The 21,701-nt window shown below is 38.5% G+C and overlaps 1 protein-coding gene across 10 annotated transcripts in view; it reads left to right on the top strand.

The window, feature by feature from the left end:
• The window catches only part of BTRC (beta-transducin repeat containing E3 ubiquitin protein ligase), a 188,833-nt gene that overhangs the window by 21,585 nt on the left and 145,547 nt on the right, over positions 1-21,701 (top strand). For 8 of the 10 annotated variants that reach the window (XM_087725735.1, XM_087725739.1, XM_087725736.1 and 5 more), the window contains exon 2: positions 5,899-5,967. The exons of the other annotated variants lie outside the window; for them this stretch is intronic. In XM_087725735.1, coding sequence (XP_087581861.1) covers positions 5,899-5,967 — 69 coding nt within the window. The remainder of the gene's footprint in view (positions 1-5,898; positions 5,968-21,701) is intronic. 10 annotated transcript variants of the gene reach the window in all.

The following is a 21,701-nucleotide window of genomic DNA, read 5'->3' as shown; positions in this document are numbered from 1 at the left end:
ACTTTTACAATAAATACATGGGAGTGTTGAGTTCTTAACATAGGCAAGAAACTTTACAATCTTGACATTTGGAAAAAAACTTTGTCCAGCCATTTCCTTTTAAAATGAAATTAATGCTATTGGTCCATTTTCTGCTGCTTTTCTTAAGGGTAGAATCATGTTACAATATCTCCTGTCATGGTCCTATTTATGTTGTTTTAAGTATTTTAGACACAGATACATGTACACACTAGCTGAATACCTGTGCTCCGCTACGAAACTATGTGATCGGGCTTGATAAATTGACAATTACAGCTTGAAAATGAATAAATAGCTCCCATCAACCTTTCCTTTCCCCTTCTCTCCCTCAGGCTTGCCCCCAGAAGCCTCCCCTATCCTGTCCCTTTCTCTCCCTCAGCCTTGCTCCATATAAAGCTTCCCTATCCTATCCCCTTCTCTTCCTCAGATTTGCCCCACAGAAGCCCCACCTATCCTACTTCCTTTTCTCCCTCAGGCTTGCCCCACAGAATCTTCCCCTATCCTATCCCCTTCTCTCCCTCAGGTTTGCCCCACAGAAGCCGCACCTACCTTATCAACTTCTCTCCCTGTCCAAACTCCCAGCCAGCAGGCCGGATGAGTCATGCGCTGGCCACACCCACATCCAAGTTTTCAGGTTGGGAGGGGGAGTAGAACTCCTTAGCATCAGAGTGTGTTAATAATAATATACAAAATACTAATGCTCTGATGGTGATTTCAAAAAATTATTTGTTACCGATCACCTAGAAGCCAAGAGGAACATATGTGCCAAATTTCAAGTTTGTAGGCTTTACGGGTTTTGGAGATTTCATGATTCCATGTTTTCACATTTATATATATATATTTATATATATATATTTAGTGTCACAACCCCTGGTATGCCCCAATTATGGGAGGAAGCTAACTGCTTCCATTCTCTGTCCATCGGCTCGTCACAAGAGACCATCCAGACAGAAAGCCCAATATTTTTACTGTTGCCTTTCTTACATTTGTGTTGTATTTGTGCTGATCCCTTTATTTATTTATCAGCACAAATACAACACACACACACACATAGATAGATAGATAGATAGATATAGATGATATAGATATAGATATAAATGACATAGATATAGATATAGATATAGATATAGATATAGATATAGATATAGATATAGATAGATGATAGATGATAGATAGATAGATAGATAGATAGATAGATAGATAGATAGAGATATGAGTACACTTACGAGAGTCAATTTCTGTGCATGTATAAAAGCAATTTTTCTACATTATCTGGAAAATGCGAATTGAATCAACCTGATTTGGTTCAGATTTCAGTGAATAGAGCCGAGGTGGCGCAGTGGGTAGAGTGCAGTACTGCAGGCCACTTCAGCTGACTGCTAGTTCAGCAGTTCAGCGATTCAAATCTCACCGGCTCAGGGTTGACTCAGCCTTCCATCCTTCCAAGGTGGGTAAAATGAGGACCCAGATTGTGGGGGTGATATGCTGACTCTGTAAACTCCTTAGAGCGGGCTGAAAGCCCTATGAAGCGGTATATAAGTCTAACTGCTATTGCTATAATCTGATGAGCTTTTTAAAATCAAACTGGCAGATTGAATCAAATGAGTGATTCAAAATGGATTTTGATTGACATACCATGGTAATTCAACATCAATGTTCTCTACATGGGGCTGCCCTTGAAGACCACCCAGAAGCTACGACTTGTCCAGAATGCAGTGGTGAATGCAGTAATAGGTGCCCCTAGGTTTACCCATGTAATACTGCATAAACTGCATGAGTTTCCAGTTTCCTTCAGGTTGGTGTTTAAACTGCTTGTTTTTACCTTTACAATTCTATATGACCAGAGCTAGTTTGTCTGCAGGACCACCTTTCCCTAAGAACATCCTACCCACATTATCAGATTAGTTAGGGTAGCCATGCGCTTAGTCCCCTACCTTAAACATTGCTCCCCTAAGGCAGCTAGGAAGCACTTCTCTTTCATGGCACCCCATGCCACATGGTACATACGTCTCCCTGAATCTTAGCAGACCACTACCCTCCTAGCCTTCTGAAAAACACTAAAGACTTGGTTTTCCCAAAAAGCATTGGGATAGTTGGATATAATATACAGTAATTCTGTACTGACAGTGTAAAATTCATTGAGAAATCTCTGAATGGGAGTCTTTTTGAAAACTCAGAATAGACCTATGGTTCCTGCTGGAAGATAGGATAAAACAGAAATGGAATAGGAAAGTTTGCCTTAAGAATTGGGGTTGTTGCTTTTTTTTTTTTTGCTTTTCCTAATAGTACACAAAAGATTGTTGGCTTTTTCAATTAATTTATTGTTATTTTATTAAGGTTATGCTTTTTTTTTAACAAAGTATACTTTCCTGTTATATACTACAGATTCATTCAAGTATCAGTTACCAATTGTGATGAGAAAAAAAAGGATGAAACATGTATCCCAATTTATCACAGCCCACCCTTTCATCAGATACAAATATAGACGACATTGAGTCATTTGTTCACAATGCATTTAATTCCTCCCTACCCCCCCCCTACTAAATGTCTGTGTATTAGATTCTTCTTTTATCTTGGTGGTGGTGCAGTGACTAGAATGCAATATTGTATTTACTCTGCCCACTGCCAGGAGTTTGATCCTGTCAGGGCTCAAGGTTGACTCAGCCTTCCATCCTTCTGAAATTGGTAAAATAAGGATCCAGATTGTTGGGGGCAATATGTAACATTGTAAACTGCTCAGAGAGAGCTGTAGGTATATAGGTCTAAGTGCTATTGCTGTTGTTTATTACCACATATGCCATACCAATGCATTGTTGAAGTTTGCAGATACTATATTTTCATATTTTAGAGCAACGTGAACACCATTTTTCATAACCTGTACGATGCAGCCACAGCCAATCCAGGCACTGCATCTTGGGGAAAAAGTTACATTTGTACTCTGCAGAAAATGACTTAAAGAGTTGCAAAAAGCATGAAGTGGTTTCATTGGGGACATAACCTGATTCAAAATCTTTACAGAAATAGAGCACAACAATGATGAGAACTATCTTGAATGCATTTGGGTGAATATTAAAGGTTGGGGTGAAAACAACATTGCCATAGGTCTATACACCCAACCAAGCAGAGGAAGTAGATGAACTTTTTGCTAGTCAGCTAACCAAGGTATGTAGGAAGCACACTACAATAGTAATGGGGGATTTTAACTACCCTGACATCAACTGGGAAACAAACTCTGCACCAAGTGGAAGATCCAACAGGTTCCTAACGAACCTAGCAAACAACTTTGTTTCCCAAAAAATAGAGAAGGGAACAATGGGATTGGCCATATTAGACTTAATTCTCACTAACAGAGAGGAAATGATAGAAGGTGTTGAAGCCATAGGAACGCTGGAGGCCAGTGACCATGCAATATTGGAATTCAACATAATGCAAACACAAGTAGTAGAACAAAGTCAAACTAGAGTCTTGGATTTTAAGAGGGCTAATTTCAATAAACTTAGAGAGAGCTTGGAAAGAATCCCATGGATGAGAATCCTCAAGGGGAAAACAATGCAAGAAGCTTGGAAAATTTTGAAAAATGAGATTATAAAAGCTCAGTCTAGCACAATACCAAGAAGAAGAAAAATAACAGCTTCCAAAAGAAACCAACATGGGTGCATAAAGAACTCTGACAAATTGAAAGACAAAAAAGTCAAGTATAAAAAGTGGAAAGAGGGGAACATAACTAAAGCAGAATATCAGCAAATAGCCCGAGCCTGAAGTAAGGAAAGCTAAGGCTCACAATGAAGAAAGGCTTGCCACAAAAGTAAAAAATAACAAAAAAAGCTTCTTCCAAAGGCTTAAGGAAACAATTGGTCCATTGCTGGGAAAAAGTGGCAAGAAGGTGACAAGCAACAGGGAGAAAGCAGAACTATTTAACTCATTTTTTTGCATCTGTCTTTACACAAAGGGATAAAACAGTCCAACCTATCAAAAACAGCACCACAAAAATCAGATTACGAACACAAATTGAAATAGAGAAGAAAATGGTAAGTGAGCACCTGTCTACCCTTGATGAATTCAAATCACCGAGACCGGACGGATTTCACCCCAGCGTTCTGAAGGAACTGGCAGATGAGATCTCAGAACCACTGAACTATATCTTTCAGAGATCCTGGCACACTGGGGAACTGCCAGAGGACTGGAAAAGAGCTGATGTGGTTCCCATCTTCAAAAAAGAAAAAAAATAGATCCAGGAAACAATAGACCTATCAGCCTGACCTCAATACCAGGAAAGATTCTGGAAAAAATAATCAAGCAACGAATTAGCGAACACCTAGAAGTAAACAAAGTAATAGCCAAAAGCCAACATGGGTTTGTCAAAAACAGATCATGCCAGACTAATCTTATTGCATTCTTTGATAATGTGACAAAATTAGTGGACCAGAGGAATGCCGTCGATATAGTTTACTTGGATTTCAGTAAGGCATTTGATAAGGTAGATCATAACCTACTATTAGATAAAGTAGAAGAATGTGGGTTGGACAGCATCACCACCAGATGGATTCATAACTGGCTGACCAACCGCACTCAACTTGTAGTCCTCAATGGAACTGCATCTACATGGAGGGAAGTATGCAGTGGAGTACCCCAAGGCTCTGTTTTGGGCCCAGTACTCTTCAACATCTTCATCAATGATTTGGATGTGGGAATAAATGGGGAACTCATCAAATTTGCAGATAACACCAAGTGGCACCAACACTCCAGAAGACAGGCTTAAGATACAGAAGGATCTTGACAAACTTGAACATTGGGCACTATCTAATAAAATGAAATTCAATGGTGAAAAGAGTAAGGTTCCACATTTAGGCAAGAAAAACGAAATGGACAGGTACAGTATAGGTGGTACCTTGCTCAATAGTAGTAACTGTGAGAGGGATCTTGGAGTCCTAGTGGACAACCATTTAAATATGAGCCAGCAGTGCAGTAGCTGCTAAAAAAGCCAACACAGTTCTAGGCTGCATAAACAGGGATAGAATCAAGATCACATGAAGTGTTAATACCACTTTATAATGCTTGGTAAGGCCACACTTAGAATACTGCATTCAGTTTTGGTCGCCACGATGTAGAAAACATGTGGAGACTCTAGAAAGAGTGTAGAGAAGAGCAACAAAGATGATTAGGGGACTGGAGACTAAAACATATGACGAACGGTTGCAGGAACTGGGTGTGTCTAGTTTAATGAAAAGAAGGACTAGGAAAGACATGATAGCAATATTCTAATATCTCAGGGGTTTCCACAAAGAAGAGGGAGTCAAACTATTCTCCAAGGCACCTGAAGGTAGAACAAGAAGCAATGGGTGGAAACTAATCAAGGAGAGAAGCAACTTAGAACTGAGGAGAAATTTCCTGACAGAACAATTAATCAATGGAACATCTTGCCCCCAGAAGTTGTGAATGCCCCAACACTGGAAGTCTTTAAGAAGATGTTGGATAGCCATTTGTCTGGAACGGTATAGGGTTTCCTGCCTAGGCAGGGAGTTGGACTTGAAGACCTCCAAGGTCCCTTCCAACTCTGCTATTGTATTGTATTGTAAAATGTTCGCTCCAAATCAGATTACATGCAGAGTATGTTGAGGTGAGGGTTGTATGACCCTTATTATATTTTGCTAAAGATTATAGTCTACTATACTGATAAATTTATTGGGATACACCATTTATAGAACGTTAAGGTTTTTCCCCTTGTAATTATAGTTCTATTACTGTACAGTAATTTGCACTTATACTTTATTTGAAAATTATATCAGAATGTATGTTTGGTGTTTATTATAACCTGAAACAAAAGTTAGGATAGCCAGGTCCCAATATAAAAGGAGTTTTCTTATGTCTATTTTTTCCTAGCCACGAATACACATGCCTAAAGATGGATTCCAACTTACATCTTCTGGATACCAAGCGTGGCTAAAGCAGGTTAGACTGTTTACTGTTTCTTATTTATGGTTAGAGTTTGCACCAAGAAACATGTGCTTGTTTCATTAGTAAAGTATATACAGAATTCCACTCTTATTCTGTAATCAAATACCAGTGCCATTTCTATATTCATGTGCATTTTGTGTCTGCATGCTGTGTACGTTTCCACTTCTCATGAGTAAAAGTTCAAACAAGGATCATCAGAAGGGAGAGTGGAACAATACCTAGAAAGATGGGAAACAACAACTTAAATTGCGGAATTAAAATTAACCTTCAAGTGTGAAGATCTGTAGTGGTGGTAATAACAGGGAGGGCAATGGGTTAATACACAGGAGACTTACATCTAGAGCCTAATTCAGATTTGATTGGGTAAAACAAGTGTGGACATTTGCTCATATCCCATAACAATCCTGCAGTTTGACACAATCTGACACTATTGGGAGTCCCTGCTCAGACGTAGTCTAGTGCTATATTACTTTGGTGATTATTAAAGGCCAAGCTTTAGATGTTTCGGCACTCTGGCTCTGGCAATTGCTGTCAGCATCTTAAAACAAATCTAGTATAACAATTCTCCCCAAAGAATCCTGTTTTAAACTTTGCATGTGTGACACAAGCATGCTTGTGATAGTAATTTTTGTGGGAAAATGCAGTAGAGATGAAAAGTTACACCTTTGTTGAAAGTAGGAATTATGTCATGGTATTGAAAAATTAAAACAATGGAGATAAACTACATACTATTTTTGTAGTTAGAGTAATGAACATTGTGCTGAAATAAATGTCTCTTTAGAGTTCTGATAAAGGAAACTGATTTTGAAAAATCCATTAAATTTAGGCTGGAGCATATAAAATAAATAAACTTTTAAAAGAAAGAGTTTTGAGTGTTTCAGTGATTTTTTTATTATATATTATATATATACACATATTATATTATATACACATTATACACACACACACACACACACACTATAGATAGATGATAGATAGATAGATAGATAGATGATAGATAGATAGATAGATAGATAGATAGATAGATAGATAGATAGATAGAAAGAATCAGGAGAGTAGACTGAAGATCCAATTATTGAATATGTAAAATCTGATGGAACCTAGCAGTAATAAAATTTAAATAAAGTATATATCTTACCTTAAAAGAGAGACAAACCTTCAAATTGAGCTCACTTCCTCATTAGTACATGGATGCATCCCTCCTATTTTCTTTGTAATAATACAGGATAGTAGTTTACCACTACATTTCTCTGGGACATTTTCTCAGCACCCTAGTCTAGCATACAGCCTTGGAGTTCCCTAACTAAGTCCTAGTCAAGAATTAACCAGGCTTGATCATGTTTAACTTTCTTAGCCAGGTGCTGCCATCTGCTGAGCCATAGTGCACCTAATTATTAAGTAACTTCTAATACTTACATGTTATAGTAAAGAGGAAACAATTTATTAGTCAATGTTTTTATTCTATAACTAGGATAGAGTAGTTAATTATGTAATAAATTAGTCATCTTATTTCTTTTCAAGATTATTTTTGTGTAGGATCAGAAAAAATGCTTAAAACATGGAATATGAATTTGCCTGTTTAAATTAATCAGGCTAAATCACAGTTGAAGTCTTTATATTTCCTGACTTTATGATCATATTACTTGCCTAAGCTACCTTTTTATAAGAGTAGGTGTCACTGAGTTTACTCATTCACCATTATGAATTGTTCCATTCCAATTCCTGTATTTAATATGAATACAAATAACTTGATGAAAATTTAAATGTATTCACTTTTCTTTTAAAAATATATTTCACATAGTTATTTTTGTGAAAATAAATGTGTTGATACTCCTATAATGCTTAATAGAATCTTTAATGCATGATTTATAGCTGAATTTGTATTTTCTCTATTCTTTTCAAAGTCTTTATCCACTGAGTGAGTAATGACACTAACTTATGCACTTTTACCTGTATTAAATGCATTTCTGGGGAGTTATTTTTATAGCTGGAGAGAAAGCAATACCCCAAGGATTCTACATAGTCCTCATATTGATCCAAAATAAATGAGTAAATAAGGTGGAAATTATTTGCAGTATTTTATTTTCAGGGGGGTAGTTTTCCTCTTCAGGTATTTTTCAGCAATGACTACAATTTTTTTCAAATACTTATTTTCCTTGGGTTTTTAAAATATATTGCTTTTTCTTGTAAACATGTTCTTTGTCCCCTTCTTTCAATTGTCTTTGTTTTTTAAATTATTATGTGACAAGGCGTAATTAGGAGAATTGAATTCTGATATGAAGAAAATATTATTAAAAATAAAATGTTATTAAAAAGTAACATTGTACCAAATTCTTTAGCTTGACAAAGCCTTTAGCAAAATCTTGGTTTATGTGCAAACTGTTTTCCAAATTGTCTCTCTCACTGGCAGTAGTGTTTTCCCTTTGCATTACTTTCTATCGATCTAGTGTCTGATTTATACATTAAATATAAGTACCTTAGTAAAAGTGATCTTAAACTAATTTATATTATAAATAAAAATGAAACAAAATGGATTTCTGCAAGGCTGGTCAGTCAGTGAAATAGTAATAAAGCTGACCATTTTATTTTAAAATAACTGACTAGATTTGAATAATTTTAGCCACCTAAATTTAAAATAACAGTTGTGAGGGCTCAGTCATATTAATATTACTATCCTTCGTAGGCTTTTAAAGAGAGTGGTATACAAAAATAAAGAATAGTTGTAACTGGTGAACAAATTTTGTCCTTTTGGTTTATGAGCACAAGTTTTGGAGAGAAACAGATGTCCACGCTTCTTTTTAAGATTTTGATCTCGAGTTTTTCCTTCCCATGAATGCCTTGTCCATTGACCAATAACATTACATCCTCAGCATGTTCATACCATTTTTTTAAATAGTAAGTGTCCGTTGGGAAAAAAATATGGTTTTTAATGGTTTAAAAGATGCTTACTTTTTTCTTTGCCCAGTCATTTAAAAACTTGATTGTTGAATTATGAAATGATAAGTTTCATTCCGACATGATAGTAAGCAATGAAATTCAACTAAGTTCATTTTAAATGTCTAAATCAGTGGTAGTCAACCTTTTTCTACCTACTGCCCACTAATGGATCTTTCTTGATGGAAAAATTTCCTTACCGCCCACCAGTTTTTTCGCAAGCGCGGAACATGAGCATATATTTTTTTCAGACATGGGTTCTAAATTTGTTTCACAATTTAACAACTACTTTTACTCTTACGTTTTGATCTGCACTCCACACAGTCCTTTTTTCCCTCCTCTTTTCCCTTTTATTACAAACACCAAAACCAATGCTGTATTAGGTGCCAATTTTTATTAAGGGTCACCATTAAAACAAAATTCCTTTTCCTGCCTTCTTCTTCTTTACCTTTCTTATAGTATTTCACTATATCAAGGATCTCTTTTTCCCTTTTTTATTTTCTCCTTCTTCTTCCTTATTTCTTTCTTTTATTTTATAAGATAACAAAACTTAATTTATGAGCCAGACTAAACACTGCTTACTCTCCTCCTTTATTTTATCCCCTTTTCTCTATTTTTCTTCCCTTTTTTGTTAATTTTTTTTATCTTTTCCTTTTTATCTCCTTTTTTTACCTTCCTTAGGGCAATGTACAAAAGAAAGGCTGAGCTAGTTAGTCCACTTATTATTATTAGCCAACAATAATTCTCTCCTGCCTATAACTTTTCTTTCTCCTATTTTGCACCTGCTCTGCTCAGCTTTATTTTATAAGATAACAAAACTTATCTGCCTGTCCCTGCTATCAGTTTCCACTCCTCCCCTTCCTCTTCCCACGTGTTTGCTTGTTTGTGTGCACGGGCACGTTGGTTTATTGATGTGTGTGCCCACTCACTCAAAAGGAGGGTTTTTTAAATAATTTTTTTAATTAGTTTTATTACAGAAAAAACAAAAAGAAAAGCATCATCTTTCATTACATCTTGTAGAAAGCGTATCCATTGGTCACAAGTACATTTTGTGCGTTCTGTCCACAATCACATATATCCCATTCAGTTTAAATTGTATATGTTGAAAATTTATATATTTTACTATCACCATACCACCATTTTCATTTAGTTAAGATTTCAAAAACACAGCCACCTGCTGGCATTTTTCCCCCTTCCCCCAGTTTCAGTCAATCTGCCATGTCCCATGTCTTTATAACATATTCTAAGAAAAAAAAGTCAATTAGTAGGACATCTAACATTTCCTCTCTCTAATATATCTTTATCATTATTATAGTTAACTAGGGATTATTTACATTTTTCTCTCCTCTCCACAGACGCAAAAAGCAACAATCTCTAAACAACAATCTATTAATATGTGTTAACAAAATGACCATTTAAAATCTAAGACAATTTAAAGAGAAAAAGAAAAATGTTGACATTTCTAGTTGATAAACACCAAAGTATATGTTAACCTTCCCTTTTGTTTTTATAGTTAAAAGACAGAAAAAAAACCCAATTGTTTGCCATTTCTAATCCAAATTAAAATTTCTAGTTGATAATCTCCAAGGTATACGTTAACATTCCCTTTTATTATTGTAATTAGAAAAAGACAGCGAAGAAAAAAAAAGAAAACAATTGTTTACTATTTACGTCACATCACCTCTTATTCTAATCCAAATTATTTAGAGCTTCATAACAAGGTCTAAAACACAAATTTATAGGCTTTTATCATTTCACCAAACCTCAGTTGCAATTTGCGGCCTGGTTATTTATCCTAATTAAGGTTATCCTTTCATTGTTAATATCATGATATATATATTATAGCGAATAAACATTCAATGATAATCTATAAGAATCTACAAAATACTAAAATCCCTACTTATTAACCATCAAAAACTAGCTAATTTTTATCATCAATTGGCATTATCAGCCAGTGTCTTTCCAGTAGCAAAACAACCCTTTCTCTCTCGCCAGCAGTTGTGTCATTTCTCTTATTAGAATCTTTTCAGAGTTTAACATTTCTCTCCGCACTCTGTAGCTTAAAGGGTCTCTCATGTAGTTTCGTTGCTCTTTAATTGTTATTAACGTAGGCTTAGCTTTGGTTATCAAACTTGTTTCTGGATATATTTGTCTTCTTAATTCCATCTTTTTCACTCTTTTTTCCCTCCTGCATCTTGAAGTTGAAAGAAAGGCTCCAAGTTGTCAAAAACACTTTTCCAACTTCCCTTCTTTTCACTTTCGCCTGTATTTGGTCCATTGATGGATTCATCTGACATCTTATCTTTATTTTCTGTGTTTCCATTCTCTTCTTTGGTCTCTGGGGCTCCAACCCCCTCCTCTTTAACTGTAGCACCCCATAAACTGTCCCATTTCTTGTCAAATCTCTTAAGTCCTTCTGCAATATTTTGAAGTCTAGCCAGGATGTTTTGGATTATTAGATTTTCTTCCTCTGAATATTGATCCATTGGTCAGCCTGTTGGTGTCCTCCCGCCAGATCAGGTCTCCCTCAGCCGGGGGGCTGTTATCCATCCAAACCCCAGTGGCTCCGGTTGGCCGCCTGGCTCCTGAAGGGGACCTGCTAAGGTACGAAGGCTTGTCAGAAGAGGTGGCGCGCACCATTCAAGCTGTTCGACCTCCCTCCACGACGAGAATCTATGATGGCGTCTGGGCATCCCTTTCCAGGCGGTGTGAGAACCTTCTCATTGATCCGGTCATGGCACCGGTGGACCGCGTGTTGAACTTCTTGCAGGGGGGCCTTGAGAAAGGCCTGCTCCCAAACACGCTGCGGTGCCAGGTAGCGGCCTTGTCCACTGTCTGGTCCGGGGATCCTTCCTTGTCACTCAGCAGGATTCCCAGGGTACGTTGTTTCCTGAAGGGCGTCTCCAACCTTCGCCATCCCACAGTGCATCGATATCCTGTCTGGCAACTCTGTATGGTGCCGCAGGCTCTCACCTCTCCGCCTTTCGAGCTGCTACGCTTGGTCTTCCCCCGACATCTTACACTGAAGATGGTGTTCCTGATGGCCTCTATGTCTGCCCGCCGTATTTCTGGGTTGGCGGCCCTGTCAGTCCTCCAGGACCTGTGCATAATTCCTCCTGACAGGGTCGTTTTGCGCATTGCCCTTCCTTCATTCCGAAGGTCACCACCTGGTCCCACAACGTGCAAGAAGTCATCTTGCTGCTTTTTGACCACGTCCTTCTCACGCAAAGGAGCATTCCTGGCATAAGCTGGATGTGTGACGCGCTCTGAAAATCTACCTGCATCGGTCCTCGGACTTCCGTAAGTCCGAGGCCTTGTTTGTATCCTTCTAGCCCGGCTCCTTAGGCAAGAAAGCCACCTCCTCCACTGTTGGCAGATGGTTGAGGGCATGCATCGCCTTAGCCTACGAGGGTCAGCCTAGGGCAGTTCCGCATCACATCACCGCACACTATACGAGAACCGCAGCCACCACTGCAGCCTGGGTCACCCAAGCTTCCATTGTAGAGATTTGTAGGGCGGCCACGTGGTAGTCGCCGTCGCCCTTCGTCAGACACTATAGACTGGACAGTTTTGCCTTGGCTGAGGCCTCCTTTGGCAGGAGTGTACTCCAAGCGGTTGTTCCTGCGATCGAGTCCCGGGACGCTATTTACTCCACTCTTACCCAGTGGTTGAACAGTTGCTTTTCCAGAGGAAGGGAGGGAGTGGTCACGCGTGTGGGTATTCTCAAAGCCTGATTGGTCCAAAAACTGAGAGCAAACTCTTTAAATACTGGTGCCTTCCAATCCTGGCCCAGTTTCCTCTCAGTCTTTCTTGGTCCAAGTACTGTTGAGAATATTCCTGGTAGGATTTATATTTATTCCAATCTAATTTCTAATTTGGTTTAATTGGGCATTTTAAATTTTCCTGAAATTCTAAATTTTGCAGTTGCAGCCAAAAGGGATAGTTTTCTGCCTTGGGCGGTTGAGGAGGGCCCTGTGGGGCATTCTGTCTCCTCCTGCCGGCCTGGAGCCTCAGCCCTATCCCCGGGATTGTGGGGGTGCCAGCTCCTATCTTGACTGCTGCAACGGCAGCTGTGCTTGCTGTTTTGTGTGGGGGAAGGAGCGGCAGCGCCATGGGTCGCGCATGAGCCGCTCGCGGAGCCAGCAATCGATTGGAGCGGCTCCCCCGTTTCGCTCTCTCTTTGTGTTGTCTACCCGCCCAGATGGACAGTAACTTGGGTATGTCCCATTGCTTGGACTCTCCAAGCGGTGCACAGGAGAAAGACCATTGGCTTACCTGAAGGGTCCTTCTCTGTGCACCGTGAGAAAGTCCAACCCACCCAGATCTGTCCTGGGATGCGTGCTCTCCGTGTCAACTAAATTGGTCATTGGACTCTTCTTGAACCATCCTCTCCGACAGACCTTTCTATTTTTTCTGGAGAATGGAGCCGCGCCAGGAGGTGTGGCCAGGGAAAAGACTTTCTTAGTCCAGGGCAAGCAGACTGAAATAACCCATTGCTTGGACTCTCCCGCGGTGCACAGAGAAGGACCCTTCAGGTAAGCCAATGGTCTTTTTATTTGTTGGCAAATAATAAAGCCTTTCAATCTTAATCAGCAAAAGTCCATTAAGAGATTTATATATATATATATATCCTTTATATTATTTTTAAAATTTATATGCCACCTCTCTTGCCTAGAGATGGCTGTACTTCACACAATATCTTGTCATTTTGTTCAAAGAAAGAAAATATCCCACATCTCATCTTGTACCTTTAAATAAATCTTTAAATCATTCAGATATAAAATCCATGAAGAGCTACTAAAAACAATCAAAAGTATTTAATCCCTTCCAATGATGTCCCACAAAGTCATTTCTTCTTCTAATCTCCTCTCAATTTTAATATAATTTATCACTTTCTCTAAAAATACAGTGGAACTCTCTTCTTCCTATATTTGTCTATAAACAAATCTTCAAAATGTCATCATTCAGTCCTAGTCAAGAAAATAAATTAAAATCTATTTTGAAAAGAGGATCATATAGAATTTAACCTTGATCGAATAAGCCAACTTTGTAAACCTTAATTTTAGTTTTAAAGGTCTTAATTATTTCTTTTAGCTAATGTTGGAAAAGCTGATAGCTTCTCTCTTTTCCTTTTCTCATGAAATAATATAAATAATATAACACATTTCTTTTGTAAATCCAAGGTAAAAAAATTGTCCAGGTCACTTTTATGAGTTAAAATCCAAGTCACTCTTCTGGTTTATTATTTGCTTACCTTTTAACTATTAAAACCTCAGCAGGTTTTGTCAACATCATTCTTGTATCGTGTCAGTTTTAAATCCATGTCCAAATTAGCCTGATTCTCAGTTATATCAACGATTGCTCTGGTATTTCTTCCATTTTTATGTATAAAAAAGTCTAAAGCAAATGTGACTGACCTTTGGCCCATGGGCCACATGCAGTCTTGGGCAGCTAATGCAGCTTTGATGAAAGGTTTTTACAATTATTGTGATTTTAGTGATATTTATATACATTAACTATTTTATATATTTTATATGTGGCCCAAAACAATTTTTCTTCACTCAGTGCAGCCCAGAAAAGGCAAAAGGTTGGTTAGCCATGGTCTTAAGGGTATGTTTTGGGTACATTGTTGCCAAATCTCCTTAAATTCTTCCAGAATTAAAATATTTTTCTTCATTCTGGGGAAGTGAGAATTCTCCTTTAAAAGAATCTTTTAAGTCTTTATGGCTGCCTCTAGTAACTAGACTTCAAAATCTCATCAACCTTTGCTCTCATCTAAAACGTTTTCCCATGAAGAGATTTCTTACACTTAAACTCAAATCTTCAAATATACTGAGCAGGAAGTATTCTTATAACTTTTCAAAAACTTTCTTTCTAGTCAATCTGGCCCCATAGTTCATTTAAAAACTTTCCAGAATCAACTTTTTAGTCACCCTTTCACTGCTTATTTCTAACTAACATTTTTCTTTTTAAGTTTTAAACTTACATAAATCTTCTTTTGCTGCAGGTTGGAAGAATATCACCCATTGTAATAAAACTTGTTCTTTTGGAGGTTCTTAATGTCCAAAAAGCAGGTTACATTTGCAGTTTCCAATAAAGGTGATGAAGAGGATTATTGGACTAACTCTCTGTCATTCATTTTGAAAGGCTTTGAACTCTGTGGCTTGGGTAAAGCTGTCTCTCCCAACTCCCAGAGCTCTAAAATCCTCTGGAGATTCCTCCTCCCATCACAGGGAGCATCTGTAAGAAGCACTTTGAGCAACCCCCTCTCCTTTATCTGGGAGGAATCGAGGGAACCAGCCCCTTCACCTGTTCCACTTTTCACCATGCTTGTAAGCTCCACTAAAAGTGAAGCCATCTTAGTCTGCTATTGCTTCATTAGGATATGCCTAGTACAGTTTCCAATAACATTTAATATGTTCACTGATACATGATTGCCCATATTTTTCATCATTTATTCCTTCCTTCCATTCAAAACCCTCTTCATTTACTCCACTCTTACCCAGTGGTTGAACAGTTGCTTTTCCAGAGGAAGGGAGGGAGTGGTCACGCGTGTGGGTATTCTCAAAGCCTGATTGGTCCAAAAACTGAGAGCAAACTCTTTAAATACTGGTGCCTTCCAATCCTGGCCCAGTTTCCTCTCAGTCTTTCTTGGTCCAAGTACTGTTGAGAATATTCCTGGTAGGATTTATATTTATTCCAATCTAATTTCTAATTTGGTTTAATTGGGCATTTTAAATTTTCCTGAAATTCTAAATTTTGCAGTTGCAGCCAAAAGGGATAGTTTTCTGCCTTGGGCGGTTGAGGAGGGCCCTGTGGGGCATTCTGTCTCCTCCTGCCGGCCCGGAGCCTCAGCCCTATCCCCGGGATTGTGGGGGTGCCAGCTCCTATCTTGACTGCTGCAACGGCAGCTGTGCTTGCTGTTTTGTGTGGGGGAAGGAGCGGCAGCGCCATGGGTCGCGCATGAGCCGCTCGCGGAGCCAGCAATCGATTGGAGCGGCTCCCCCGTTTCGCTCTCTATTTGTGTTGCTTTGAGTGGCCTTTGGGGGAGGGAGGTGCGAGCCTGGTGCCGCGTGGCCTCCCCCATCCTTGCTGGAAGTGGCACGGGTGGCTGAAAGCCCGGCTGAGCCGCTGAGGGTTGATTTTGTACGGAAAGTTCTGGCGGCCATTTTGGATTGCCGCCAGGTGCGCGAGGAGCGCGCTTCACCCTGCGGCTGCTCAGGCCTATTCCCTTGCAGAAGCCAGCAGGCCCAGATCCCGGTAGGGCCTACAGAGCCTGGGAACCCTCGTGCAAATATCGGATCCATGAGTAAGCTATGGACGAGGGTGCAGAGATTCCCCAGGGCCAGGTGGTGGACCCGATCCGGGGTACAGAAGGCACTGTGCAGGGGGTGGAGCAAGGGGTTCCCCCCGGGTTCTTTGGCTGCCCGGCGCCCATCTAGGTTCTCTACCAGGGAGGAAGCCAGGCGGCACAGGGCAATTGAGAAAACCTTTGCCAGGGCAGAGAGGCAGGCCAAGTCAGCTGGGCCCTCATTCTGAGACAGGTCCCGATCCACTCTCGGGCGTCCTTCTACCCAGTCTTCCCCTAGGGGGTTTAGCCCCTCTTCTCCTTCGGTCTCTCCCGACAGGCCTCATGCCTATTCTGGGAGGAGGGGGTCCCCCTCTCCCTCCCCCTCAGGTGATCTTTTGGAGGGTACATCTAGGGGACCCTGCCCTTCGTGCAGGTTGGCTCCCCAGAGGCCTAGTTCTGCCTATGGTGATGCGGAGGATTTGGATAAACTCCCTGAAGGTCTTAAAAGGCTTATTTCTGCTGCCATTTCGCAGGGCATTGCCCAGCGGGATAAGTGTTCTTTTTCTTCCAGGCCTGGGGGTCTAGGCCGGGCCCAGTATCATGCTTCCTCTCCTTCCATGGTTAGCAAAGCCTCGGTCATGGGGGAGGAGAATCTCCAGGGAGGGAGTGGTCACGACCCGCCCTGAAGTTTCCTTGTTGGGGCCAAGGGGAGGGTCCGGGTGGTTCCCAGTGAGGGGGGGGGGTTGTTGTTGTTTTGTTGTTTCAGTTCTACCGTTCGCCTTCGAGGAAACTGGGCCAGGATTGAAAGGCACCAGTATTTAAAGAGTTTGCTCTCAGTCTTTGGACCAATCAGGCTTTGAGAATACCCACGCACATGACCACTCCCTCCCTTCCTCTTAAAAGACACGTTCAGGTAAGACCAACGTTCCTTTCACACATTGCCTGCCCTTGCTGCCATTCTCTTCCTGTTTTGATTTTAATTACTCCCATCTATATCTCCTCCTGTCTTTGTATGCATGGGTGTGCTCATTCTTTCTCAGTCCTCTTCTTTGGATCACAGTCTGGGATGCAGGGAGAACAAATCTGGGCTTCCAACTTCACTTCCAGTTGTGGTTTCTCAGATCACAACAGTTCTCTGGAAGATACTCTCCTTTTCCACATCTCTGCCATCTTTGCTGCCTGACTTTTCCAACATGGCATAATTCAATGGTCTCTGCATATTATTCCTCCAGCTAGCAGATCAATTTTGTATCACCTGTTCCCTTTGTTTCCTATATTTTTCTGTCCTTCCCCACTTCAGCTAAGATTGCATCACTCTCTCTCACTCTTAGTGTTTGAAAGGATTTTTAATAGGCTACAATCCCTAAATACTAGTTCTTACTCTGGCTAAAATAGTATCCTTTCCTGTAGTGCCAGCTTAATGTCGCCTGTAAGCTCCTTGGTGATAGTTTTTTAAGAGTAAACACCTTTGTATTTTTTTCAAGGAAAAAAAGAGGTAACTCTTGTGACTGCCATGTTTAATGATTGTTCACAGTTATGACAGCAATAGAAAAATAACCTTATGACTACTCTTCCCATTTATGATTTTTTCAAGTCTATAAAGAAAAGAAAAGCTGAGGTAAGACCATAAGTGCAGTTGCAGTTTCACTTAGTGACAGCTTCACTTAACAACTGAGTTGCCAATCCTAGTTACAGTAGTTAAATGAGCTACCTGTACACACTTTCCACAGGTCACCAAATCCGCATATTGCACTTGGAGGATTTTTTCACTTCTTAAAGAAAATAAAATTGGCAGTTTTGAGTAAATGCATCTCATTGAATAAATGTGTTTGTTGCATATTCCATGCACAACTTTGAGCATGGTAGCATATCACATTTCTAAAATACCTGTTTAGACAGATATCCCCATAGAAGTCTCCAATTATACAGTAACTAGAATAAAAATTATGTAGTTTTTTTTAGAATGTGATATATACAACGTTGCTTTTTTATATCTGCAATATTTAGATATATTGTCATTTTAGTTAGCAAATGTGGAACTAAGGGATTGTAATTTGGTTGAGACAATCTGGTAGGGCTAGAGTTTATTTGTTTTTAATTAAATATTGTAAGCACTCACTGACTGTAAAAATAACTACATCTTTATACTATTAGTTAAACAAGTATTATCGGAGGGATTGGTAAATGTAGTTGTAGTGAGTCAATTGAAGAACTGGATAAAAATGCACAATATATTTTGTGGTGAATATTTCCATAAAAGTTTATAACCACTTATCCTCCCTTCTCTTTTTTTTTTAAAGATATAATATTTCCTAAGTAATGGTGGCAATTTCATATGAAGCATGCTTGAGAAAGGCCCCATCATTCCTGTTAGAAGTAGGAAGAAATATGCTTATTGGGCCTGTGCAAATTATTCAGTGAAGTGTTTCTCAAAGCAGCTTTTCTCAGGCTAAGCCCTTCTGCTTTGAGGCCCTTTTGAAATCTTTTGGGTGCACATGCGCATGCCTGGAAAATACTTCCACAGGTATAATTAGTTTAATCGGGGGAAAACACAGAAGTAGACAAAATGTCTAGTTGAACTTTCTATCATTTCAGGCTAAAGGCTTTTAAAAAAATTAGGCTTGTTTTTTTTAAAAAAAATCTAATGCTGAGAATGACAACAATTCTCTGTGAGGCCTTAAGAGTAGTATCTATTCCCTTTATCTCACATTTGTTGTGTGTCGTCGTCTCCCATCCCCCCCAAAGACTGCAAGCTTCTTTGGCGGGAGCCTTTTCTTGTTTTTGCATATGAATTATTTAATTGATACTGTTTAAGAAATAAAATATCCAGAATTCAATGATAAGCGACATTTTGTAAGTTGTTATCACTTGGGCTTCTTAACTTCTATGTGAAACATTGGAAATATTTGTTTGTGGTTTTATATAGCTGATGAATGATGATGTACAGCTTTATTTTATCTTCCATTGGAATTCCAGTGAGGCAGAGGATCCCTTAACAAGTGCTTGAAAATTGGTTTAGATGAAATGATTGGAAATAATTGAATTCAATAAGTTGAATTCAAATAAGGTGGGGGAAGGAGTGCCTTTTAAGAACAGCACTTACCTTGACAACTGATTCTGGGAGTTAAAGATATATCCACTAAAATGCATGCCAAAGATTTCTGGATTGGATTAGTTAGATGATACACTATATTTAAAGTTTGTCCCTAAATTTCGCTAGTTATAGAATGTGTTAAGAAAAATTCTGTGGAGAAAAGATGTAAAATGTGTGTTATTCAGTACTGCACTGTTTTTACACTTGGAAGTCCTGAACATTCTAGTATTTATGGAAAGAGAGGATTTTCTCCAAATATTATGGCCAGATTATGGTTTAGCTGTGAAATTCCTTATTGTCATTCAAGTGTGCATGGAATGGTGTGCTTGCAACAAAGTAACTGATCTGTGTTTGAGTTGATGGAATCTATCATACAGCAGGTAGTTTACCAAGGCATGATTCAAAACCCCATTGCTGAATTTATATTTATGCTACTTTCTTTTCCATGCAGGGATTAAGGGATTTATCAATCCTATTGGTTTTGAGACTCTGGATGGATTCTAAAGCATGTGGTGCGTACAAGAAATAACTGCAAAGAAATAGTTAAATAATGCCTTGGAATAAGAAAGTTTGGGTCCAATTTTTTGACTCTAGTGTTGGCTTGCTGGGTGACCTCCAGAAAAGCAATTAACCTTTGTCCTTCTATAAAGGCAAAAGCAGTTATAACAACAATACAGGCACCCTGTTGTTACCACAGAGACCAGTATAGAATAAAAAGGAATTCTTTGTATGAACACTAGGTAGGACTATTTATTTTTCCTATGTCAATTTAGCAGTGTTTATTTCAGCCCTTTAATAATTTCTGGATTTCTTCCCTTTTCATTTTCAAATTAAAGTACAATATTTCACATTATTTTCTGTTAAAATATGGCCCATATTTTTAACCATAACAAGAGTTAAATGCTTTAAAAAGAAAGGAAACTCCATTGGATTATATAAACTTTATGGCAAATAGAATGGTATTCTCAATGAAAATATTATACATGACAAACATACTAGAGGATCTTTTGGTAGCGAAACTCTCAATCAAGTACATAATATATGAATGCACAAAGGGAATTTTTTTTTTGCAGAATAAAGCCAATAACATTCTGAATTAAACTAATTAACCCATTAAATTGCCAAATAGGAAATTCACCAGGATTCGGAAAGCACACCTTTTCTTTTTTCCCCTATAGGTTATTATAACCAGTTAGGTTACAATAATTGTCCTCAAACTCTCTCTAAGCATCTTAAGTTAGAACAATGTAGGCTATGAAATGCTTTTTTTTAGACGTTACATTTGTGTCTTCCCTCTGCCTTTGGAAAATGAGTTAAGCAGAGTCACCTTTTCATCCCAATCCTTGGAATTATTTATGATTGTATCTACCTTTAGTGATCCTCACTGACTGCCAGTTTTCAAGGTATTGCTGTTGACTTTTAAAGCCCTAAATGGCTTGAAGCATATGTTTTTGTTGGAGTGCTGAGTTGATTATAGTGGTAATCCTGGGCAGTGCCTGGAGGCAATAGTCTGAGTGAGGAGCTTAAAATTAACTGTTTTGGGAGGTATATTAAACATGGTGTCAAATCAGACCTTATATTTGCTAAGAAATTTTGCTCCGTCTGATGCTTTTGTTTCTTCTGTAGAGGATTTTGTATTGTAACTTTATTATAGGTCAGATTTGTCTGATGTAAATTGATTGTGATTATTAAATGAGAATGGTTTACAAATGCAATAAAATCTTATATTTTAATAGCTGGTTTCATTTTATTTATATTAACTACTTCAGTTGAATGGAAAGTAAAGATGTATATTTCCTTTTCCTTTTCCTTCTTTCATACATATAAGTATAATAAGTGTAATCTTTATTGTCACTGTACTTAAATACAATCAAATATACACATATACATATTTATATGTATACAGTTTTGGGAGCTCTAATGATCAGATATATGATTTTTTTAAGCTATTCTGTAAAGGAATCAGATTATTTAGCAACAAAGTGAGCATGTTTGAACTAAAGTCTTTGTTTTCCTCCAGAAATAAAGATGGGAATGGGAGCATCAAAGCTCAGAAAGATAAGCTTCTTGCAAACAGCCCATTAATATTTATTTTAGGTATATTTTCCTCAGATTTTATAGATAAAGTGATTTAAGCATTGCTTTTGTTTCTCTGTTATATTGTATTTAAATAGCAAAGTTAGTTAACATTTATACATTATATTGTTTCTTGTGATTGTATCTAATCAGTTTTTTCCTTATTCTGAAGTTGTTTTATTCAGCATGGTAAGTTCTCTAGAATTAAGCACATTTATGGTTCCAATCCTAGATACACATTAGGAAGTGTATTTAGAATTGGAACCATAAATGTGTTTAATTATCTTTCAAATGCGCTGAAGCTATAGCTTTTATCATCCCCACAACCATATG

Source organism: Thamnophis sirtalis, unplaced genomic scaffold (genome assembly GCF_051295495.1).
Source record: "Thamnophis sirtalis isolate CommonGarterSnake01/CBP01778 unplaced genomic scaffold, rThaSir2_p1.2 scaffold_11, whole genome shotgun sequence".
NCBI classification, from domain to species: domain Eukaryota; kingdom Metazoa; phylum Chordata; class Lepidosauria; order Squamata; family Natricidae; genus Thamnophis; species Thamnophis sirtalis.
Note: the sequence above shows the minus strand (reverse complement) of the source record. Positions and strands in the feature narration are given on the sequence as shown.